This window comes from Pan paniscus, chromosome 22, assembly GCF_029289425.2.
Source record: "Pan paniscus chromosome 22, NHGRI_mPanPan1-v2.0_pri, whole genome shotgun sequence".
Classification (NCBI taxonomy): domain Eukaryota; kingdom Metazoa; phylum Chordata; class Mammalia; order Primates; family Hominidae; genus Pan; species Pan paniscus.
The window spans coordinates 32,327,094-32,352,803 of record NC_073271.2 but is presented as its reverse complement, the minus strand read 5'-3'; the positions used below and the strand labels follow the sequence as shown (position 1 = coordinate 32,352,803).

The 25,710-nt window shown below is 46.8% G+C and overlaps 1 protein-coding gene across 3 annotated transcripts in view; it reads right to left on the bottom strand.

The window, feature by feature from the left end:
• DOP1B (DOP1 leucine zipper like protein B) overlaps positions 1-25,710 on the bottom strand; it is a 137,631-nt gene that overhangs the window by 62,417 nt on the left and 49,504 nt on the right. For all 3 annotated transcript variants that reach the window (XR_004668487.3, XM_008977670.4, XM_008977671.4), the window contains 10 exons: positions 23,038-23,227; positions 20,318-20,416; positions 19,872-19,995; positions 17,781-17,890; positions 17,415-17,529; positions 12,787-12,907; positions 8,936-9,055; positions 6,610-6,712; positions 4,401-4,592; positions 1,167-1,851 (listed from right to left, as the gene is read on the bottom strand). Coding sequence is in view for 2 of the 3 variants with exons in the window: in XM_008977670.4 (XP_008975918.4) it covers positions 1,167-1,851; positions 4,401-4,592; positions 6,610-6,712; positions 8,936-9,055; positions 12,787-12,907; positions 17,415-17,529; positions 17,781-17,890; positions 19,872-19,995; positions 20,318-20,416; positions 23,038-23,227 (1,859 nt within the window). In the remaining variant the exon portion in view is untranslated. The remainder of the gene's footprint in view (positions 1-1,166; positions 1,852-4,400; positions 4,593-6,609; positions 6,713-8,935; positions 9,056-12,786; positions 12,908-17,414; positions 17,530-17,780; positions 17,891-19,871; positions 19,996-20,317; positions 20,417-23,037; positions 23,228-25,710) is intronic.

The following is a 25,710-nucleotide window of genomic DNA, read 5'->3' as shown; positions in this document are numbered from 1 at the left end:
TATAAAATATTGGCCAGGCACGGTGGCTCATGCCTGTAATCCCAGCACTTTGGGAGGCCAAGGCGGGCAGATCATATGAGGCCAGGAGTTTGAGACCAGCCTGGCCAACATGGTGAAACCCCATCTCTACTAAAAATATGAAAATTAGGGGGCCAGGTGCAGTGGCTCACGCCTGTAACCCCAGCACTTTGGGAGGCCTAGGTGGGTGGATCGCGAGGTCAAAAGATTGAGACCATCCTGGCCAACATGGTGAAACCCTGTCTCTACTAAAAATACAAAAATTAGCTGGGTGTGGTGGCGTGTGCCTGTAACCCCAGATACTTGGGAGGCTGAGGTAGGAGAATCACTTGAACCCGGGAGGCGGAGGCTGTAGTGAGCCAAGATCGCGCCACTGCACTCCAGCCTGGTGACAGAGCAAGACGCTGTCTCAAAAAAAAAAAAAAAAAAAAAAAAAATTAGCTGGGTGTAGTGGCACGTGCCTGTAGTCCCAGCTACTGGGGAAGCTGAGGCAGAAGAATCACTTGAACCCAGGAGGCGGAGGTTGCAGTGAGCTGAGTTGGTGCCACCACACTCCAGCCTGGGCAACAGAGCCAGACCCTGTCTCAAAAAAAAACAAAAAAACAAAAAAACCCAACACAAAAAAAACTTTATCAACAGGTATCATGAAATAGTCTATTTACTATCACTGAATGCCACTCATGTTCTAGGTCTTCTGATGGGCTGTGCTGGACACCCAGGGTTTAAAAACATAGGCCCCACCCTTACCACTTTGCCATGTAGTGAGACACAAGTCAAAAATGTACTAATTACAAATGAGGAAGGGAACAAATGAGGCCAATAGCACCTTCTTGGCTTACACAATTTGAGCTAGTCTTTAAATATAGGTTGAGAATCTCTAATCTGAAAATTCCAAATCCAAAATCTGAAACCTTATTAGCACTGACATGATGCTCGAAGGAAACAGTCACTGGAGCTCTTGGATTTTGGATTTCTGGATTAGGAATGCTGAACCGGTAAGTGTAAGGCAAATATTCCAAAAATCTGAAAAAAGTCCGAAATCCAAAATACTTTTGGTCCCTAGCATTGTGGATAGGGGATATTCCACCCACGTCAATCGCCTCATCGTATGATTCCCAAAGAGGGACTTCGGCAGGGCTGCCTCTCACCTGGCAGCTGGAAGAGCGTTGCACAGAGCTGCTCGGTCTCTTCCTCGGACAGGTAGACAGGGAAAGTGGCACAATCCAGCAGCAGGTGGCAGGCGGCGGCAAAGGCCTCCCTGCGTTCCTCCCTGGAACCCCCCAGGTCAATGACCACCTTCTCAACATCCCATTCTCCCCCGTTTTTCCTGGCAGGGCTGCTGGGCGAAGACGATGGTGACTCTGAACTTTTTGTCTTGAATGGAGACCCTCGTGCTGTGAACAAGTCTGAAAGCATCTGCTTGAACTGAGGCACAGTGATGGGCTTGGGCTCCCAGGAGTTCTTCCTGCTGGAATCATTGGCTGCCAGGCTCTGCGTCCCATCCCTGTCCCTCTTCCCTGCAGGCTCCTCGGACTTGCTTTCTTCTCCTGACGCTGTCAGCTGTACTCCAAAAATGTTCTTGCTGGCAAAGTTGGCGATTAGCTCTTGGATACAAAGAAACGTCCTCTGCATGCTCCCGCCCTTCTTCCAAACGTCGTCCCTTTCCAGAGAAACTCGAGGAACCCTCAAGTGCTCAGAGAGCTCCGGTGACGAGGCACTGAGCCCGATCCCACTGTCCTCAGACTTCAGAGGGGGAAACGAAGCATCTTCGTCACCGGGAATCACTGCCTTTGTTTCCAAAATTATTTTGCCATTTTCACCTTTTACTGGACTCTGTAAAAAATAAAAAGATGTGAATTGTGCATCTCTTAACACCAAGCTATTTAAGTATCAGTTGAAATCATGAATGTATTTCAATTCTGTTTTTCAAAGTCATCACTCTCTAGACTAGAGAATCCCTGTGTTAAGTGTATAATGAAATTTAGGAGGCACCCAAAGCAGGAGAAGGAGAGCGGTGGGTAGCAAAGAGGAGGCTGGTACACCCACATGCTCTCTGGGGAGGCTGGCTTTTGGGCCTATTTTTCTTGTGTTTTTGTCTAAATATATAACCCCTTTAGAGTTCAAAAAAGTTGTTTAAGAATTGTTTCTGCCAGGCGCGGTGGCTCAAGCCTGTAATCCCAGCACTTAGGGAGGCTGAGGCGGGCGGATCACCTGCCACAATTCTCTGGACAACAGAGCGAGAACTGTTTCCGACAAATTAACAAATATGAATGAGGAAACTGAGCTGAGGGTAAAATAAAGGTATGAAGAAATAAAATGAGGCCAGGTGTGGTGGCTCATGCCTGTAATCCCAGCACTTTGGGAGGATGAGGTGGGTGGATCTCCTGAGGTCAGGAGCTCAAGACCAGCATGGCCAACATGGTGAAACCCCATCTCTACTAAAAATACAAAAAATTAGCCAGGCATGGTGGTGGGTGCCTGTAACCCCAGCTACTTGGGAGGCTGAGGCAGGAGAATCGCTTGAACCCATGAGGTGGAGGTTGCAGTGAGCCAAAATCATGCCACTGCACTCCAGCCTGGGCGACAGAGAAAGACTCTGTCTCAAAAAAAAAAAAAAAAAAAAAAAAGGTAAAGCAAGTCAGAGAATAGTGTATGTTATGGGTTGAACGGTGTCCCCCAAAAATAGGTTGAAGTCCTAACTCCCAGTACCTGTGAATGTGACCTTAATTTGAAAATAGAGTCTCTGCAGATGATCCAATTAAGATGAGATCATTAGAGTGGGCCCAAATCCAGTAGGACTGGATTTATAAAAAGGAGAGATCTGGACACAGAGACAGACATGCACACAGGTTGACGGCCAAGTGAACATAAAGGCCGAGACTGGGCTGATGCCTGGACAAGCCGAGGAATGCTGAATATTGCCAGCAAACCACCAGAAGCTCGGGGGAGGCATGAGACAGACTCTTTTTCCCCAGTGCACTTAGGAGGTGCCAACCTTGCTGACACCTTCCTGTCAGGCCCTGGCCTTCAAAACCATGAGAAAACAAATGTCTGTTGTGGAAGCCACCCAGTCTGTGGTACTTTATTATGGCAGTCCCAGCAAACTAATCCAGTACCTCATCTCGCTTACATTCGAAATAACCAAAATCACATGCCACAAACACACACATAAAACAGTCTGCAAGGCTAGTTATAACTAGCCCATTAACTGTAGTTACATAGTTATTAAGTATATCTAATCATTAACTGCAGTTACAGAGCAGGCAAGTAGCATGAGAATGGGTGAAACAAAGGGTGCTAAACTTAAAAAATTTTTTTTGTAGAGACAGGGTCTTGCTCTCACTCAGGCTGGAGTGCAGCCGTGCAATCATGGCTCACTGCAGCCTCAACCTGTTGGGCTCAAGCGATCCTCCCACCTCAGCCTCCTGAGTAGATGGAACTACAGGTGAACACCACCATGCCTTTTTATTTTATTTTATTTTATTTATTTATTTTGAGACAGAGTCTCACTTTTTCGCCTAGGCTGGACTGCAGTGGCACTATCTCGGCTCACTGCAAGGTCTGCCTCCTGGATTCATGCTGTTCTCCTGCCTCAGCCTCCTGAGTAGCTGGGACTACAGGCGCCCGCCACCGCACCCGGCTAATTTTTTGTATTTTTAGTAGAGGCAGGGTTTCACCATGTTAGCCAGGATGGTCTCGATCTCCTGACCTCATGATCTGCCCACCTCGGCCTCCCAAAGTGCTGGGATTACAGGCGTGAGCCACCGCGCCCAGCCCTTATTTTTATTTTATTTTTTTTTGAAACGGAGTCTTGCTCTGTTGCCCAGGCTTAAGTGCAGTGGCGTGATGGCTCACTGCAACCTCCGCCTCCCAGGTTCAAGAGATTCTCCAGCCTCAGCCTCCCAAGTAACTGGGACTACAGGCATGTGCCACCATGCCTGGCTAATTTTTGTATTTTTAATAGAGATGGGGTTTTGCCATGTTGGTTGGGCTGGTCTTGAATTCCTGACTTCAGGAGATCCACCCGCCTCGGCTTGCCAAAGTGCTGGGATTACAGGTGTGGGCCACTGTACTTGGCCTAATTTTTATTTTGTAGAGAGATGAGGTCTTGCTATGTTGCCCAGGCTGGTCTCGAACTCCTGGGCTCAAGCAATCCTCCTGCCCCAGCCTCCGAAAGTGTTGGTATTACAGGTGTGAGCCATTGCACCATGCCAGGTGCTAAAACCTTTTAAAGTGAGGGTTTTACAAGCATAGTTGACATATCACCTGGGTATCTTCTCATCTTTATTCCTATCCTAACCAACCCTAAAGACTTTCTACTCCCAGGAAGGTATAAGCTGCTTTTAGCCCCCAGAACCATTTCTGCCCCTCAGAGTACACACCGAGGTTCCGCTGGTGGACTCCGTGTCGAGGTAGGAAGGAGGCATCTGGACTTTGCTGAGCACCTTGAAACACGTCTTCAAGGCATGCGTGAGTTCAGGTAAACTTAAGGCCTCCATGTCCTCAGCAAGAGGCTGCACCAGGCAGCCAAGCACCTGAGGGAGATACTGGGTTTGCACCTCAGAGTAAAGTTCCTGTGAAATAAACATGTAGGTTAACCCCACAATGTTGGTTCACAATCAGAAAAACAATGCATCTCAAAATGGCATCTAATTCAATTTTTTAGGGCATAAATTTCACACTAATTTTCTTTCTTTCTTTCTTTCTTTTTTTTTGACAGAGTCTTGCTCTGTAGCCCAGGCTGGAGTGCAGTGTCGCGATCTCGGCTCACTGCAAGCTCCGCCTCCCGGGTTCACGCCATTCTCCTGCCTCAGCCTCCCGAGTAGCTGGGACTACAGGTGCCTGCCACCACGCCCGGCTAATTTTTTGTATGTTTAGTAGAGATGGGGTTTCACCGTATTAACCAAGATGGTCTTGATCTCCTGACTTTGTGATCCATCCACCTTGGCCTCCCAAAGTGCTGGAATTACAGGCGTGAGCCACCGTGCCTGACCCACATTAATTTTCTTTTTTATTTTATTTTATTTTATTTATTTATTTATTTATTTTTTTGAGATGAAGTCTCACTCTGTCGCCCAGGCTGGAGTGCAGTGGTGTGATCTCGGCTCACTGCAAGCTCTGCCTCCCAGGTTCACGCCATTCTCCTGCCTCAGCCTCCTGAGTAGCTGGGACTACAGGCGCCCGCCACCACACCCGGCTAACTTTTTGTATTTTTTTTAGTAGAGACGGGGTTTCACCGTGTTAGCCAGGGTGGTCTCAATCTCCTGACCTCGTGATCCGCCCACCTCGGCCTCCCAAAGTGCTGGGATTACAGACGTGAGCCACCATACCACATTAATTTTCAAATCAGAAAACAAAAGAAGACTAGGCGTAGTGGCTCATGCCTATAATCCCAGCCAGCACCTTGGGAGGCTGATGCAGGGAGATTGCTTGAGCTCAGGAGTTCGAGACCAGCCTGGGCAACACAGTGAGACCCCATCTCTACAAAAAATACTAAAACTATCCAGATGTGGTGGCACATGCCTGTGGTCTCAGACACTTGGGAGGCTGAGGTGGGAGGACTGCTTGAGCCTGGGAGGATGAGGCTACAGTGAGCTGAGATCATGCCACTGCACTCCAGCCTGGGTGACAGTGAGGCTCTATCTCAAAAAAGAGAAAAGAGGATGGGCATGGTGGCTCATATCTGTAATCCCAGCACTTTGGGAGGCCGAGGCTGGTGGATCTCCTGAGGTCAGGAGTTCAAGACCAGCTTGGCCAATATGGTGAAACCCTGTCTCTACTAAAAATACAAAAAATTAGCTGGGCGTAGTGGCAGGTGCCTGTAATCCCAGCTACCTGGGAGGCCGAGGCAGGAGAATCACTTGAATCCCAGAGGCAGAGGTTGCAGTGAGCCGAGATCACACCATTGCACTCCAGCCTGGACAACAAGAGCAAAACTCTGTCACAGGAGAAAAAAAAAAAAGAGAGAGAGAGACAGAGAAAAGAAAAGAACATTTCTATTGTTTTTGTTTGAGTCTGGATCATGTTATGCTGTCCAGGCTGGTCTCAAATTCCTGGGCTCAAGCAATGCTCCGATCTCAGCCTCCTGAGTAGCTGGGAATTACGAGCGCATACCACAGAGCTAGGCTCGGTATTTCAGTTTGATCTAGACAAATCAAGGATGTTACTCCTCTCCTTGCAAGTGGCTTTACACTTTCTAATAAAAAATAAAATTGGCACGTTTCTATATTAAGGAAATTAGTTTCCTTTGAGAAAATTAGCCAACAGCACAATTTTAACTAGGAAATGTATTGACTCTTTCCCTAAAGTAACTGTAGTACGGGAATGATACCCAGTTCATCAGCTGGTTGACCTAACTTCAGCTTTGCCCCCTTACAACTGGCCCAAAAGTTATAGCCCCTTTTAAATAAGGCATTAAAAATTTAAGAGATTACATCCAGCTATATCTTTTATGCCAAAACAAACATCAAAACAGTGTTGCATATTTATGTAAAACATTTTCAGTAATGTGAGGTTGATAAAGCAGGCCATCACCACCAGTAAGAATGTAAATAATAGCAGGCGTTGAGATGTCCCTTCCCCAGCACTCACCAAGGGAATGACATCCAGCAGGAAGACCAGGAGGGTGCAGAGCTCCGAGACCGTGGGGGGAGGGCTGACGCTGTTCCTCACGCTGTAACGCTGCTTCACTGGTCTATAAATCACAGCAAAGAAAAATCCATTCTTCGGCCAGGCATGGAGGCTCTCACCTATAATCTTAACACTTTGGGAGGTCGAGATGGGTGGACTGTCTGAGCTCAGGAGTCTGAGACCAGCCTGGGCAACATGGTGAAACCCCATCTCTACTAAAGTACAAAAAAATTAGCCAGGTGTGGTGGCCCACGCCTGTAGTCCTAGCTACTTGGGAGGCTGAGGCATGAGAATTACTTGAACCCGGGAGGCAGAGGTTGCAGTGAGACAAGATCGCACCACTGCACTCCAGCCTGGGTGACAGAGCAAGACTCTGTCTCAGAAAAAAAAAAAAAAAATCAATTCTTCTTCCTGCGGTAAGTCCAAGCATTTCTTACAATTTCCAGTAACGTTATTCTACTTCAAACATAATGGAAGACAGCTTTTGTAGTTCTCATAACTAAATTTTGGTGACTAAAAGTATCTAACATGTAGAAGTGTCAGTAAGTGTCCTGAATCTGTTGGTGTCCAAACAGATTCCCTCTGACTTGAACTCTACCAATTCAGGTGTCTCCCAGGAGACCTGGAGTACCATCGACAGATGTAATCCCAAGTCCCCAGTCCAAGCCCAAAAGCACGATCCAAGGGAACGAGGCTGGGCTGGAGAACACCACAGTCCACATGGCTGTTCACCCTGCTGTAGGAGTGGCCTGGGACTACTCCTCTCCAAGTAATTCCAGGAGTTTATCAGCACCTGAGTTGCCTAGAAAGTTTCAGCTTCTGTAGAGAAGTGTAACACCAATCAACTATTGTTAGTTGCTTATCTTATACTGAAATTCAAGACTTCTTTTAAAATAAACAGGCTACTAGATAAATGGGTAGGTTAAAAAGTATCTATTGCTTTTCATCTCGTAACCCTGGGATGAATAAATTAACTGTAATAGGATCCACAGGCAACAGCAAAGCCATGTTATACGGAAGACAGACATTAATCTCAGGACAGGGATTAACTCTGGGATGGAAAGAGGACAAAATGTTGCAAAGATGGAGAGTCAGCTCTGTCTGGGTAGAAACATTTTATTCTTTTTTTTTTTTTTTTTTTTTTTAAATAACCAGGATGGCCAGATGCGGCGGCTCATGCCTGTAATCCCCGCAATTTAGGAGGCCAAGGCGGGTGGATCACTTGAGGTCAGGAGTTTGGGACCAGCCTGGCCAACATGGTGAAACCCCATCTCTACTAAAAATACAAAAATTAGCTGGGTGTGGTGGCGGGCACCTGTAGTCGCAGTTACTCGGGAGGCTGAGCCTGTAGTCTCAGCTATTTAGGAGGCCAGGATGGGAGGATCGCTTGAACCTGGGAGGCAGAGGTTGCAGTGAGCTGGGATCGTGCCAGTGAACTACAGTCTCAGTGACAGAGAGACACTCCGTCACAAAATAAAAAATAACATAACAACCAGGCTGACCAAAGCATACTCTAACCTCAATATAATATGGCCTTGCTGTTGCCTGTGGATCCAATTGCAATTAACTAATTTTTCCCAGGGTTGTGAGCTTATTTGGGCAGAAAAGTGTAGTGGTAGCAGCTGAGAAGTAAGACTCTGAAACAGCCAAGAGCATTACAGTGGAGATGAACAAGAAATAAGTTTTACAGCATGCCTCAGGACAAAACAGGGTTTGAGACATGACCTTATTCCTCCCGTAAAGAAAATGGCATGGGAAAAGGCTCTCCAGGAAAGCTCGGTATTCCTGGGGTACGCCACTGCAAACAATTTAGGGGTGGTGCAATTCACCCGGTTAAAAGAGATGGTAAAGCTGATTATAGTAGCTTAAAACATTAATGCTTTTATCTGACCAGTTACATTCATTTCAGCAAGAGTTTCAAAAACACTCTATCCAGTCACAAAGCCACAAAACTAAGCTGCTTTCAATAGATCGGGCAGCCAGGAGAGGAAAGCTGATTTGATGAATGTAACCAGAAAATGCACTGAGGATTTTCTAAAGTTAGACTTTTAAAGCAGCTTCAGAATTACATGGCAAAGATTATGTGAACCTTCTTATTGGAGATGTTTTTATTCTGCTAGAATCTTAAGTGAATTCTTTCCAATCCTGTTTTAGTTGAATTTTAAAACTCAGGAAAGACTACTCAGCTTCAGCTACTTATATATAATCTGATATTCTAAGCAGCTACAAAATTATTAAACCCTCTCATCCTTCCTAAATATTCTGCATTCTTGAACTGCATACTTACCTAAAGCATTCCTCAAAACACCTCGTCATATAATCCCAGAGAAAGTCTGTGCTTAGAGAAGTTATCAGCAAATTTACCGTTTTGACTATCTCAGAGGCATTTCTGTTTTCCTTGATTGCACTGTAAAAGGGGAGGACATGAATAAATATGTCTATAAAAAAATCCTGAATTACAAAGTGTCCAAAAACCTGTAATTGATCTCACCATCTGCAACTTATTTCTAGAGAAGCTGACACACCCTGATAAAAATGAAAATATTACTGTTCTTATAATGTGTTTGCATAATGCCATCGTAAACAATATTTATATTGATACAGTCTCTTAAAAATAAATTTCAGAGCTGGGTGCGGTGGCTCACACCTGTAATCACAGCACTTTGGGAGGCTGAGGTGGGTGCACCAGCTTGACCAACATGGTGAAACCCTGTCTCTACAAAAATACAAAAATTAGCAGGGCATGATGGCGGATACCTGTAATCCCAGGTACTCAGGAGGCTGAGGTGGGAGAATCGCCTGAACCTGGGAGGCGGAGGTTACAGTGAGCTGAGATTGAGCCACTGCACTCCAGCCTGGATGACAGAGTGAGACTCTGTCTCAAAAAATAAAAATAAAATAATAATAATTTCAGAGCTACTATAAAAAGAATTTGTACAGAAAATCAGTTTTAGTCCATACTCTACTGGTGCAATAACACGGTACATGGATATTCAGCAGGGAAATTCAGCCAAGATTTTAAATGTTTACCTTCTTTTTTTTTTTTGAGACACAGTCTCACTGTTTCCTAGGCTGGAGTGCAGTGGCACAATCTCGGCTCACTGCAATCTCTGCCTCCCAGGTTCAAGCGATTCTCCTGCCTCAGCCTCCCGAGTAGCTAGGATGGATTACAGACGTGCACCACCACGTCCAGCTAAGTTTTGTATTTTTAGTAGAGACGGGGTTTCATCGTGATGTTGGCCAGGCTGGTCTCAAACTCCTGACCTCAAGTGATCCACGTGCCTCAGCCTCCCAAAGTGCTGGAATTACAGGCATAAGCCATAGCACCCAGCCTTAAATTTTATCTTCTATGGCTCAGGAAATTTATTCAAGAAATTTATCCTACCGAAATCCCTGCACAGCTACATAGATGTGTGCAGAAGTGTACCACTAAATGGCCATTAAAAAATACTGAAAAAGGCCGGGTGTGGTAGTTCACACCTGCAATCCCAGCACTTTGGGAGGCCAAGGCAGGCAGATCACTTGAGGTCAGGAGTTTGAGACCAGCCTGGCAAACATGGCAAAACTCTGTCACTACTAAAAACATAAAAATTAGCCAGATATGATAGTGGGCATCTGTAATCCCAGCTACTCGGGAGGCTGAGGCACGAAAATTGCTTTAGCCCAGGAGGTGGAGGTTGCAATGAGCCGAGATGGCGCCACCGCACTCCAGGCTGGGTACAGAGCGAGACTCCGTCTCAAAAACAAACAAACAGGCTGTGCGCAGTGGCTGATGCCTGTAATCCCAGTGCTTTGGGAGGCTGAAGCAGGTGGATCACGAGGTCAGGAATTCGAGACCAGCCTGGCCAACATGGTGAAAACCCCATCTCCACTAAAAATACAAAAAATTAGCCGGGAGTGGTGGCAGGTGCCTGTAATCCCAGCTACTCAGGAGGCTGAGGCAGGAGAATCACTTGAACTTGGGAGGTGGAGTTGCAGTGAGCCAAGACCACATCCCTGCACTCCAGCCTGGGCAACAGAGCAAGACTCTGTCTCAAAAGCAAACAAACAAACAAAACTGAAAAAGCAGAAACTGTCTAAAAGTCAATCAATAAGAAATTGGTCAGTCAGGATTTATTATTTTTATTTATTTTTTGAGATGAAGTGTCGCTCTGTCACCCAGGCTGGAGTGCAGTGGCACGATCTTGACTCACTGCAGCCTCCACCTCCCAGGTTCAAGCAATTTTCATGCCTCAGCCTCCCAAGTAGCTGGGACTACAGGCATGCGCCACCACACCCGGCTAACCTTTGTATTTTTTTTGTAGAGACCAGGTTTTGTCATGTTGGCCAGGCTGGTCTTGAACTCCTGACCTCAAGTGATCCGCCTGCCTTGGCCTCCCAAAGTGCTGAAATTACAGGCGTGAGCCACTGCACTTGGCCTTAAATAAATGATAAATCCTTAACAAAAAATCTAAGGCAACTAATCCCATAGGAGAATAGTGTAGAGCTACTCACAACTTGCATTTTAAAAAACAAGCAGTGGCCGGGCACAGTGGCTCACACCTGTAGTCCCAGCAGTTTGGGAGGCTGAGGCAGGAGGACTGCTTGAGGCCAGGAATTCAAGACCAGCCTGTGCAACATAGCAAGACCTTGTCTCTACAGAAAAATTAAAAATTAGCCAGGTGTGGTTGTGTGTGCCTATAGTCGTAGCTACTTGGGAAGCTGAGGTGTGAGGATCACTTGATCCCAGGAGTTCAAGGCTGCAGTGACCATTGATGGTGCCGCTGTGCTCTAGCCTGGGAGACAGAGTGAGACCTTGTCATGCTGGAGAGTGACACTCCAGAGAGTGCCAGGCATGGCGGCTCACACCTATAATCCTAGCACTTTGAAAAGCTGAGGTGGGCAGATTGCTTGAGCTCAGGAGTTTGAGACCAGCCTGAGCAACATGGTGAAACCTCATCTCCACAAAAAAAAAAAAAAAAAAATTAGCGGGGCATGGTGGTGCATGTCTGTAGTCCCAGCTACTTAAGGGGCTGAGGCGTGAGGATCGCTTGAGCCCAGGAGACTGAGGCTGCAGAGAGCCATGTTCACGCCACTGCACTCCAGCCTGGGTGACCCTGTCTCAAAACCAAACAAACAAACCAACAAGAAAACAAAAAGAAAACCCCAAGCAACTAAATAACTGGTGTAATTCTACCTTTAAAATAAAAGACAGGCATCTATGTATTTATGTATGTAGTAGAAATCTAGAAAGAAGTAAAAATGTTTTATGGTTTTCTCTGAAGAGTGCTAGGATTACGTGTGACACCTTTTTTCTTGATCTTTCAAGTATCAGTAAATGCAACAATGAGCATGTATTACTTTCATACTCAGAAAAACAATAAACCGCTTTCATTCTGGGAGAAAAAAGCAAACACTAAGAACTCTTAGTACACTTACAACTAACAAACCAGAAAAATATTAAAATTGATTTAAATTTTCAATGTACCCAATGCTAGTTCAGGCAGAAGGAAATTACATTAAGAGTAAAGCAAAAAGGAAAAGGTTGTATCCCCTTAAAAGGAACAAAATAAACAAACAAAACAGGGTCTGTGTGTAACTGCGCACGTGAGGCCAATGTGCCCGCTGTCTTCCAAACACCACTCACTCTGCCTCTGGGGGAATGGAGCCTGTGCTCTCCGGTGCCCTGCCTGGGTCTCCCCCAATCTCCCCCAACACCCCCTGGACTCCTGTCCTGAAGACTCACATCCCCTTTCCACTTGCCAGGCGCCCTCCCCTCCATTTTCTCTGTTCTCTCCGCCCTGTAACTCACCACTTGGGTATACTAGATCAAGCTGCCTTTGTTAAACGAGTTTCATACTTGATCAATACATACATTTCATTGTTTCATACTTGATCAAAAAATCAATAAATACTTGTCCATCCCAGGCTGGGGGAAAGACTATATCAAACTCCCTTTAAACTCTTCACCGTACTCAGTAGGGAACAGTCAATTCCCATGGACTGACTTCAACGCATTGATTATTTTCACCAATGGTCTCACCTGCTGCATCTCTGCTTTCTCTACCACTTCACAATTTATAGTAAGCAAGAGAGGGAAAAAAAATCACAGTACCGGGGAGGGAGAGAGATGCGTGAGGTTCAAGGCCAAACCCATACCTTATCAGCGAATTTCCACTCTGGGTGTAGCTAAGTTTAAGATCAGAGCCAAGGGCATCTCTGCAGTAAGAATAAAAGGCCCTGATGACTTCGAGAAACAAATTCCCAACCACTTGAGGCCCTGTAATTAGAAGGAAGATGGTCAGAGACAGATTAACAATCCCCTTTAAATCAGTAAGTGACATATATATATACATAAGACATATATACAGTAAACCTGTGCAGACAGACATTTTATATAGTCTAAAATATACAGAAACTTAACTTTACTGGTGACAACTTTAGCTGGGGAAACAACATTCATGAAAATAGCCAACATTTTTGTAGAACTTCCTGTGTGCCAGACACCCTTCTACGCATTTTACATCTATTAACGTATTAAACCCTCGTAACAGCCATGCGGACAGATCCTGTACTGCTGATTACACATAAGGAGATGGAAGCACAGAGAGGTTAAGTAACTTGCCCAAGGCAGATTCTGCTAGATAGAGGCAGAGCGCAGACTACGTGTGTTAAGTGTGCATAAACTGCTGGCCAGGGACATTACTCAACAGAAATATCCAGAGAGCAGGGCAACTTCTTCAATTCCTTTAGTCATGAGCTGGAGCAACACAAAAGAACTGATGGCTATCCTGAAACGCTGAGAAAGATGGCACAAAAGAACTGGACCAGCTGCATGTTAGAGAAGCTTCCCTGCAACCAGGCAGGGGATGGGCAGGGCATTGCTTCTCTGCAAACTGCAACCCTCAGGCAGCTGAGGGCCTGAATTCTTACCCATGTATCCAAAGGCAGAAACACACAATCAATTCAGAGAAAATGAAAGCTCTGTCAACACTGGCAAAAAAGCAGATTAATCCAATCTTTTACACTTCTTTTCACAAAACCAAAAGATGTGCCTCTGAGAGAATTATTTTCATGCTAAGTTTCCTGTGTATTTTTTTTAAGATAGAATTTATTATTTTTTTTTTTGGAGACAGAGTCTTGCTCTGTTGCCCAGGCTGGAGTGCAGTGGCATGATTTCAGCTCACTGCAACCTCCGCCTCCCGGGTTCAAGCAATTCTCTCGCCTTAGCCACCCAAGCAGCTGGGATTACAGGTGTGTGCCACCACGCCCAGCTAATTTTTATATTTTTAGTAGAGGTGGAGTTTTGCCATGTTGGTCTTGAACTCCTGACCTCAGGTGATCTACCTGCCTCGGCCTCCCAAAGTGCTGGGATTACAGGTGTGAGCCACCGCACCTGGCCTTGGCTTCCTGTGTATTTTATCTACAGCATAAGAATGCTAAATGCTTGTTACAAAAATGAAGGCAATTTTGTTGCCTTGATTGATGGAGGAGGAAATGAGGTATGGCTAAAGCCCAGCCACAAAAAGTATGGACTGGACTGAATGGCCGTCCTGTGCCTTCTAGTTCTGTATAATCACCTCCTTTGCCTCCTGAGTGTGATTTCTTGCAGACAGCTAAAAAATTAGAAAGAGTAAATTAAGTGACGTTATGATTGGGCAGGAGCGTGATATTCATTTGCTTCCAGAAAATATGACCTGGAGCCAAGTTAGCAGCAACGTTTACTTGGCTCACCAAGGTGCATGGCTTTGACATAAAACACACATCTCCAGAATGCTAAGTTATATTTTCTTCTTTTAATACTTCCCTGAAGTTACACAGCAAGCTCCCAATACATTTATATAAATGTTCCACTTTTTGGACTAAATCATGATTTTTCAGAGCTGCAGTTACTTTACACTAGCAGGAAAATCTATTTGGTTTAAGGTGGGAGCGGGCAGATGGGAAGAGGAATCTGAACAAAGTGCAGACACCCTGAGGCAGCACATCATGGGCAGAGCCTGGAAGAACAAAAGCTTCATACTTGGACTTTCGTTAAGAATGACGAGAGCTGCACAACTCTTGGAATAAAGTCCACCTGGTGACAGAAGCAAACATCTCGGGTAGGACTTCTCTGAGTGCAATCAGGTAAGCATCGGGGGGTGCTGACAAACCCAGCTTAGGCTCCTGACTGGCCCTGGGCAAATTACCTACTCCCACCCAACCTTAGTCTTTCCATCTGTAAAAGAGGCATAGTGGGAGAACCTACCTTGGGGTTGTTGGAGGGACGGAGGTGTGTGTGCAGACAGATACAAAAGGATGTATGCAAATCACTTGGCACAAAATAATTGCTCAAAAAATGTCAGCCATGGTTATTATTAATGAACAGTGAAAACACTCCAGGAACATGGAGTCTCCCCTTCCCTCTAACTTCACGAGAAGCTGCTCCCCTTTTGTCCCCCTAGAGCTGGCACCGTCCCTGCCACATGGCAGATGCTCTGTGCTTTTGAATGGATAAGCAAAGGGCCTCCATCCCAAGGCCAGAGAGAGGCCACTTCACTAATGCCCTCAGCTCTCTTTTTTTTTTTTTTTTTGAGATGGAGTCTTGCTCTGTCACTCAGGCTGGAGTGTAGTGGTGTGAACTCTGCTCACTGCAACCTCTGCCTCCCAGATTCAAGTGATTCTTGTGCCTCAGCTTCCCAAGTAGTTGGGATTACAAGTGTGCACAACCATGCCTGGATAATTTTTGTATTTTTAGTAGAGATGGGGTTTCACCATATTGGCTAGACTGGTCTCAAACTCCTCACCTCAAGTGAGGCCCACCTTGGCCTTCCAAAGTGCTGGGATTACAGGCATGAGCCACCACACCCGGCCAGCCCTCAGCTCTCTTGTCCTCTGCAAACAGCTACCAGGAGGCAGGTACACCTGGAGCACTGAAATGACATTCTTAGGCTTGCAATCCTATGGAAGACATGGGGATCTTTTCCCTGGTACAGGGCTCACATAAGCAGATGCAGACCTTAAAGTGAGCTGATATGGTAGCAAATTTCTTTTTTTTGAGACGGAGTCTCACTCTGTTGCCCAGGCTGGAGTGCAATGGTGCGATCTCAGCTCACTGCAATCTCCACCTCCTGGGTTTAAGCAATTCTCCTGACTCAGACTCCCGAGTAGCTGGGATTATAGGTGTGCACTGTCATGCCTGGCTAATTTTTGTATTTTTAGTAGGAATGGGGTTTCACTATGTTGGCCAGGCTGGTCTTGAACTCCTGACCTCAGGTGATCCACCTGCCTCAGCTTCCCAAAGTGCTGGGATTACAGGCGTGAGCCACCACCTGGCCGCAAATTTCTTTTCTTTTTGAGATGGAGTCTTGCTCTGTCGCCAGGCTGGAGTGCAGTGGCGCAATCTCGGCTCACTGCAACCTCCACCTCCCTGGTTCAAGCGATTCTCTTGCCTCAGCCTCCCGAGTGGCTGGGACTACAGGCACGCGCCACCATGCCCAGCTAATTTTTGTATTTTTAGTAGAGATAGGGTTTCACCATCTTGGCTAGGCTGGTCCTGAACTCCTGACCTCATGATCCACCTGCCTCGGCCTCCCAAAGTGCTGGGATCACAGGTGTGAGCCACCGTGCCTGGTCGCAAATTTCTTTTTAAAGTGAGGGAGAGGGCCAGGTGCAGTGGCTCACACCTGTAATCCCAGCACTTTGGGAGGCCGAGGCGGGTGGATCACTTGAGGTCAGGAGTTCGAGACCAGCTTAGCCAAGATGATGAAACCCTGTCTCTACTGAAAATACAAAAATTAGCCAGGCATGGTGGCACATGCCTGTAATCCCAGCTACTGGGGAAGCTGAGGCAGGAGAATTGCTTGAACCCAGGAGACAGAGGTTTTAGTGAGCCGAGATTGCGCCACTGCACTCCAGCCTGGGCAACAGAGCGAGACTCTGCCATTCATTCATTCGTTCATTCATTCATTCATAAATAAATAAACAGTGAGAGAAGGTCACTTTTCTCAACCTATGCTCATAGGACCATAGTATCTAAGAAGGGAGCCTTTGGTGACCAGAGTCTAGTTCAACCCTCTTCATTTTACAGTGAAAATGTTTTTACTCTCCACAGTGAAAAGAAGTGGCTTGCCCAGGATCCCAAGGCAAAAAGATGGATGGGGTCCCCTACTTAATTGAAAATCAAACCAAAGCTCATTTTAAGTATGACATTGAAAAAATAGGCTTAAAAAGGAAATACCACATGTTCTGTAGACACTATAGGAGCTCAAAGGTATTTTCCTAACAAAAAATGTTCAAATTATTGTGCAAAACTTTTTTTTCAGACTGGGTCTCACTCTGTCGCCCAGGCTGGAGTGCCGTGGTACAATCACAGCTCACTGCAGCCTCGACCCCCTGGGCTCAGGTGGTCTTCCCACCTCGGCCACTTGGTAGCTGGGACTACAGGGAAGCACCACCACGCCTGGCTAATTTTTTTGTATTTTTTTATAGAGATGGGGTTTTTCAACATGGCTTTTCAGCCATATTACCCAGGCTGGTTTCAAATCCATGAGCTCAAGTGATCTTCCTTCCTCTACCTCCCAAAGTGCTAGGATTACAGGCATGAGCCACTGCGCCCAGCCATGCAAAACTTGTAAGTGACCACAGATATGATCATTGAACTATATAACATGACTTTAAAGTTGTGAAATTCCAAAGATTAAATTATATTCAAAATAACGCTTTGGTTGTATCTCACCATGTTGTATTTCCCTGAAAACAGGTAATCTGTATTCAGCATAGGATGGAAGCAGCATTTCTAACATTACCTATTTCTGGCTTGTCAAGCAGACTGATGAGGACGCGAAAAGGCTTCAGGTATGCATGATGGCGTTCCTCCACGTCAGCATCTATGAACTTCTGATGCAATATCTCAGCCAAACCCTATTATTTAAAAAAAGCCACATATTAGAATATCGTATATCATAAAGTGTAACAACATTACTGGCTATTCTAATTGTTAAATACTCTGGGACAGAAGGAAAACCAGTCACCCAGCATGCAACAAATACCCTGCAGTTCCCCAAACCAGGGGCCAAGGAACGTGCTCACTGCCTATGTGGAAGCCTCCCAAAGAAATCCACTGGAGAATCGTCACCAAGGATACCCTGAACTTTCCGGAAATGCTCCTTTACCTCAACTAAAAGATCCTTGGAGTATTTTTCAAAAAAATAAGACGACTGGTCTTCATAAGAATTTGAGATTTCAGATTCTGGCACAACGGTATTTCCTTTTATGTCCGAGCCTACAAAAGAACAAGCGCCGAGCTGTAAAGAGAGCTGTGCTTTTAAAGGACATCATATTGTGCAAGTCTCATGCTCCAATATTTTTAAAAATATCATTCTTCTGATGGAAAACCAAAATCAGATCCAGAAAGACCACGTCAGATTTTCTTCTTCTGACAGTGGTGTGGCTAATGATCAGACAGGCAGAATTCCACCTCAATGGGTATCAATTTAGTTTGTTCTAAGAATTCACCCTGTTGGCCGGGCGCGGTGGCTCACGCCTGTAATCCCAGCACTTTGGGAGGCCAAGGTGGGTGGATCACCTGAGGTCAGGAGTTCGAAACCAGCATGGCCAACATGATGAAATCCCGTCTCTACTAAAAATACAAAAAATTAGCCGGGCGTGATGGCGCACACCTGTAATCCCAGCTACTTGGGAGGTTGAGGCAGAAGAATCACTTGTATTTTTTAGTAGAGAAGGGGTTTCAGCATGTTGGCCAGGCTGCTCTTGAACTCCTGACCTCAGGTGATCCACCTGCCTCGGCCTCCCAAAGTGCTGGGATTACAGGCATGAGCCACCATGCCTGGCTGAGGATCACTTTTTAAAACCAGTGTTTTTTTGTCCAGCATTATGTGAGATCAAGGTATTCTCATGCACATGCTCCCATCAGCTGGAGCCCTGGATAAGTCTGCAAGGTTCTCAGGGCAAGAAAGTGCATCCTCATGGTATGGGCAAAGAATATGGGGCTCCTGGGGCCGCAAGTAAGTGAGTCAGAGCTGGCACTGTGGTCAGGCCCAGTGTCCTCCACACAGCATATCAAGTCCCGTAGGAGCAGAGCTGTGCCCTTGACAAAATCATCCTTTACATACAAATCCTTAAAGAGCCTACAAATAGTCTTCTTAAAATCCTTAGTAAGCTTCCATGCAATGACTTTCTAAAGTTTTATAACTAGGGAGAAGAGCAGGAAGGACTGAAGAGGACTTCTTGACTTTGGTAAGATCTTTGATAAGATCTGAATGCTAGGCTGAGTGTGGTGGCATGTAATTCCAGCACTTTGGGAGGTAGAGGTGGGCAGATCACCTGAGGTCAAGAGTCCAAGATCAGCCTGGCCAACAGGGCGAAACCCCATCTCTACTAAAAATACAAAAATTACCCAGCCGGGGTGGTGGGTGCCTGCAATCCCAGCTACTTGGGAGGCTGAGGCAGGAGAACCACTCCAACTTGGGAGGCAGAGGTTGTAGTGAGCTGAGATTGCACCACTGCACTCCAGCCTGGGCGACGGAGTGAAACTCCATCTCAAAAAGGAAAAAAAAGATCTAAATGTTGAGAGTTGATCAGAGCTGTAAAGTCCTGTCACAATCGTTTTGTATACGTTTTCTTAGGTACGTGAATATGGGACTTTAGAAAATTCATGAACGTGTTATCTTTAAAGTTGCAATTTCCTAGACTCTGTCCCTGGGAGGCCTTCCAACCAATAGTCAAGGGCCCTTTGCCAACAAATTTATAGGCAGTCCACACACTCTGACACACAGAAACATGGCCCAGGGGCTCTCGTGATCTCCAAAGTTATCCAAATGTCTCCCAAAACATTTCCACTTACACAAAACCTCCTCCTTTATCTACATATCTTCCACAATATTTGTAAGTTTTCTCCACGATACACCCTCATCCCATGGAACTTCTCCATAGCAACAGGCTTCTACCTGAATAAGGTTTCGCTACCACTTTTTGGTGGTATTTCAAGCTCTTAAATGGAATTCAGTTGGCATTTTAAAAATCCCACTTATTATTTCCCCTTTTTTAAAAAAGAAACTGCAAAATAACCAAGCTATGTGTAGGCAGCAGACCTCAACTGACCAGTGCCATATTTAGTCATTGTGGTATCTTTCCATACTTCATGATTCAGAGATACATCACCAAGACCAAATCTTATTCCAGAAGTCAGCACTAAAAGGTTTCATATTAACTTTGACTTTAAAAGGGTGTATACTGCTCAGTACCTAGTAACCATGCATACAGTCTTCTGTTCAGGGACATGTCCCTTCTCAGTAGGGTCTGGGTGGCAGCTGAGAGAATGCGCACGATGTCAGATCTGAGGAGGGGGATGGCTCTCTCATTGGAATCCTATTAGAAGGACAAAGAAATTTACTGCAAGGGAATGATAGGGCAGATTGCTGACTTTTTGACATGCAGCCCTTCCTTGCTGGTCTACAAAGCTCTATCTCAAAATGGGCTGGTTGCTTACACATTACCCATGGAAAGAAGCTATTCAATACGTGCAATGAAAACGCTATCCTTGCAAAAATGAACAAGGACTTTTCACTGGCTACCAGCAAATAATGCCCATGAGTGGCTGAGCTGTCCTCGTACGACAGAACTGCTTGAGATCTATATCCCACCCCTTGGGAAACACCAGTGACTTACCAGAAGAGTACAAATTACTTACCAGACAGGTATAAAATGGGAAGAAAAACAGAACGATTTCCAGATTATTTCTTTGCACAAGAACATTTGAGTCCAACAGGGAGGCACGCAAAGACTTCACCTGTAAATGATCAAACGGCACTAGCATTTTCAGGCTACTCTTTCCCGGGAATCTTGAAACTCCTGTGTTATATTACTCAGAAGAGAACCAGCAGCCACAGGTCAGGAGGGTGTGGGTTCTAGCTCTCGAGGCCACAGGCTGCGTGACATCGGAGAAGACGTTCAGCTGCAGACCTCACTGTTCCACGTGAGAGCCGGAGGGGTTTGGACCAGATGGCCGGGTTCTATGATCTCAAATTCTACGATCCCAGAAAGGATCCAACAGGAACCTTAAACTAAAGCTCTGAAGACACATGGGAAAGTAATTCCTGATCAATTCAGTAGATATTCTGAGTGTCTTTTCTGAATACAGATAGGTAGACTAGAGATGCATAAGAAATTAGAGCCACAGACAAACGCTCAGAGTTCAGAAGAGGAGAGCTCTTTCAACTGCAGAGAACAATGATGCTCCACGGGAAAGCTGGGCTTGAAGGACAGGAAGGAGCTACACTGAGACCTCGAAGAAGGGCAGGAATGCACAGCCAGGGGGACAGAAGGGAACAGCCGGGAGCAAAGGCACTGTGAGGCCAGGCCCTGTGGCAGTCGTGTGGGAGCGCAGGGCCTGCAGGGAAGAGTGAGGTGCTGTCGCTGGGAGCAGATGGTTAGAATGCTCTTGAGCTTGGACTATAGCTGTTGGCAATGGGAAGTCAGATATTTTTATTTTTTTATTTTCTTTGAGACAGGGTCTTGCTCTATCACTCAGGCTGGAGTGCAGTGGTGTGATCTTGACTCACTGCAACCTCTGCCACCGGCGTTCAAGCGATTCTCGTGTCTCAGACAGCTGAGTAGCTGGGATTATAGGTGCCCGCCACCATGCTCTGCTAATTTTTTTTGTTTGTTTTTCAGACAGAGTCTCGCTTTGACACCCAGGCTAGAGTGCAGTGGTGCAATCTCAGCTCACTGCAACCCCCGCCTCCCAGGTTCAAGCGATTCCTTTGTCTCAGCCTCCTGAGTAGCTGGGACTACAGGCGCCCATCACCACACCCGGCTCATTTTTGTATTTTTAGAAGAGACGGGGTTTCACCATGTTGGCCAGGGTGGTCTTGAACTCCTGGCCTCAGGTAATCCACCTGCCTCGGCCTCCCAAAGTGCTGAGATTACAGGCATCAGCCACTGCGCCCAGGCTAATTTTTGTATTTTTAATAAACGTGGGGTTTCATCATGTTGGCCCGGCTGCTCTTGACCTCCTGACCTCAAGTGATCCACCTGCCGCAGGGCTCCCAAAGTGCTGAGATTACAGGCATGAGTCACCGCACCCAGCCGGGAAGTCAGACATTTTTAAAGCACAGGATACATATGAGCAAAGCTAGGCTTTCTCCCCATCCCAAATCTCTTAGCAGATTTAGGATGGGAAGAAACCAGTCAGATCCAAGAGTAAGAGACAAGAAGCCCGAGCAGGGCTGAGACGATGGAGAGAAAGAGACAAAGGGGATACTGACGGGGCAGGAAAGGGACGTGTTCATCGGGGTCTCCTGTGTCCTGATCATTGTGCGAGGCGCTTTTCATCCATTTTTCCACCTTGTCCTCAGAGAGATCCTGTGAGGCAGGTCTACAACCCCCATTTTGCAAAGAGAAATGGAACCAGAGGGTAATTCACACTCAGCTGCAGATCTTCTCACCTGCGAATTCAATCTGAACACTTTAAGATCAAAGTGTGGGAACACCACCAGGTGGCGAAAGACAGCAAGACACAAAAGCACAAGAGGCAGGTTTGGGGAAAAGAGACAAAGATCTGGGAGGTTACCATTTCTAAGGGCACGAGAAGGGATGTCGTTACCAGGGAAGAGAGCTTCCCTTGAAGGGCCTGGAGATGGATACCTGGGGAACCCCAATAATTTAGGTTTGAGAGCAGCCAATGGAGACAGGAGAGTAGCGGGAGGACGCCAAGGGAGGAGGGGGTTTCCATGTGTGAGTGGGCAGTGGCCCCCGTGACACAGGACAGAGGAAGGAAACAAAGACCCGCCAATGCAGCAGACCCTCTGCGTGCAGAGGCCGTCTGAGCGCCGTGTGCAGCTAAGCACATTTCTGCAAAGCCAGGGGCCTCCAGAAGGGACCTCTGAGGGTGTGAACACTTATTTGAATGTATGAATCTTAATGCCACTTTGGGAGGCCGCGGTGGGTGGATCACCCGCCAGGCAGGCAGTTCGAGACCATCCTGGCCAACATGGTGAAACCCCATCTCTACTAAAAACACAAAAATTAGCCGGGCGTGGTGGTGGGTGCCTGTAATCCCAGCTACTCGGGAGGCTGAGAGAGGAGAATTGCTTGAACCTGGGAGGCGAAGGTTGCAGTGAGTCGAGGTTGTGCCACTGCACCCCAGCCTGGGCGACAGAGCGAGACTCCGTCTCAAAACAAAAACAAAAACAAAAAAAACCGTAATGCATATGTTAAAAAAGCCACCACCAGCCTCAACTGCACAAGGCCTCCTTCTCGCCTTGCTCAGCCGTTCGTTACCCAGACTTAAGCTTGGTGCACCTCCCTTTCCTGGATGTCCCTTTGCAGCTTCAGTGACAACCTGCCCATGAGGATGCTGTGCCCACATGTCGCCTCCTCCCCATGCCCTGTGAGGAACACAGCACCCACCGTGAGTTGGTGATTGGTCCCCAGCATGTACTTCTGCTCCCGGCCGGGGGCATCCCTGTTGATGTGGCCCACCACGAAGACTGAGGCAGGGAGGCGGATGGACGGGCTGGCCAGGACGCTCCCCCAGAGGGCGGTGTAAAACACCTCTTTGCCAACCACCAGCGACAGTCTCAGGAGCAGAGCATCCGTTCTGTTGATGAGAGAGGATAGGGTTCAAGGGCTCGCCCCATCTTCCCGAGTCCCACTGCACACTGCTCTGCGAATGCTGCATGAAGAACCACAGCGGATTCGCCTGGCTGGGGAAGCCCCACCTTCCTCATCGCCAGGAGCCGCTGCCATCTCTCACCCTGCTGTGTGTGTCCAAATGCTGGCTGTCACACTGACCCTGGATTTGCTAAAACCAATGTCACTAGGCAGCGCAGTGTCTTGGCCAATGGAAAGTGGCTAAGCAGTCGTGCGTGGCAGGGCAGAGACCCATCTCCACCCTGGCCGTGCCACGGATGCCTAGGTGCTCACGGAAGGGAGGTTCCACCATAAGAGGGATAGGCAGGTCAGCCACTTCACAGAAAAGCGGAAGGAGCCATTCGTGTATCAAAAACAAGCATATGCTGAGGAGACTGATCAAAGACTTAAGCAATTAGACGCCACCAACTTGAGCACAGCCAAAAATGTGCCAAGTGACATCTGCCTTTAGAAATGCTAGGGGCAAATCTGCCTGGGGCCTCCCACGACCCTGCAATTCCATCAGCCTGGAGTGGTGTTTCCTTTCAGTCTGCCCACAGCACCTGCATGTGCTGACTCCCGCTCCCAGGGGCTCTTGTGCTGAGGCCGGGCATTTGTTCGCCTCTTATCTTTATCTAGGTCTCCCGTGATACAAAGTCAGCACCTTCTCATGCATCCTTTAAGAGAAGCAGCGTCACCAGTGGATCAGGGCTCGTTTTTCCCCTGACGCTGACCAAGGCCAGGCCCATGTCTGTTCAGTGGTGTCCCTGCAGCTGACTGCGGCCCTTTCCCTGTCCTCAGTGCACACAATCTGCAGGCTGGGTGACAGCATCTACCAGTAAAACAGCAGAGGCACATTCCCCCTAAGGGATATCACCCCACGAAGGATCTGACTCATTACCTGAAAGGATTCAGTTTCTCACATGCTTCCTATCTGCAAAGACCACAGAAAACAATCAGAAAAACCAACCCGGTGGAATGTGTTGGTTCACACAGCTTGCCAGAGTTGGCCCTCCCGTATCCAGATGCTGGTTGTGATGCCTCCTAGATGCAGGACCTAGGACCAGTTTAACATCTGTGCACGCCCGTGCTCAGCTAAAAGACAGGGGAAGGAGCCTCGACCTCATGGAGATGTTGTGAGAATGAAGTGAGAGTCCCCTCAAAAAAAAAAAAAAAACTGTTTGGCTGGGCATGGTGGCTCATGCCTGTAATCCCAGCACTCGGGGAGGCTGAGGCGGGTGGATCACCTGAGGTCAGGAGTTTGAGACCAGCCTGGACAACATGGTGAAACCCCATCTCTATTAAAAATGCAAAAATTAGCCAGGCATGATGGCAGGTGCCTATAATCCCAGCTACTGGGGAGGCTGAGGCAGGAGAATTGCTTGAAGCCGGGAGGCGGAGTTTGCAGTGAGCCGAGAGGCCATCACTGCACTCCAGCCTGGGCAACAGAGTGAGACTCTGTCTCAAAAAAAAAAAAAAGAAAAGAAAAAAAAAAAAAAAAAACTCAACCCAGGAGAACAGACCTAATGCTTGGGCCATGCCGCCTGCAATTACTACTAGGTCCACTCTGTTTGCTGTCACAGCCCCAGTGCCTATTTGAGCAAGTGACTCCAGGTTGGCACTCGAAAAACCCCTCGGTTAATTTTTTTGTATTTCCTTCAAAAATATCTACCATCGTGTTATATTAAAAGTACATTTTGTTCTCCTTAAAATTAGTCTGAACTTCCTGTAAAATATTGCAGGAAATAATGCATGGTAGCGTCTTCTTAGAAAAAATAAAAATGAAGAGGCATAAGTAATGGCTAAGTGTACAGAAGAAGTAGGCAGGGCGATTTAATGGCTGAGGTTATTGATTGGTCTTCTATTAAAGGCTGAGTAAACAAATAGAGCTTGTCTTTGCCTAGCTCTGAAATCATCACAAACACTATAATGCACACATGGTGGTGTCACAGTCCCCCTTTAATTAGAACTGCATATTCCCAAAGTATGTTCCATGGAACACTGGCCACTAGAGATGTTCCACAGAAGAGGGGTTCCACCCTCAAAAAGTTTGGGAAACGCTGCCTATGTTATCTCTTCAATATTCTGAAAACTGGCTACTAGCTTTCTATTAAAGAAATAATTTTTTTTTTTTTTGAGGCAGGGTGTTACTCTGTCACCCAGGCTGGAGTGCAGTGGCACGAACACAGCTCACTGCAGCCCTGACCTCCTGGGCTCAATCAATTTTCCTGCCTCAGCCTCTGAGTAGCTGGGACTACACACCCATGCTGCCACACTGGGCTAATTTTTGCATTTTATATGTAGACAGAGTTTCACCATGTTGCCCAGGCTGGTCTTGAACTTTTGGCTTCAAGTAATCCACCCTGCATGGCCTCTCAGTGCTGGGACTACAGGTGTGAGCCACTGTGCCCAGCCAGCTTTGTTTTTTAAGTCTCATTTTATTCTAAAAAA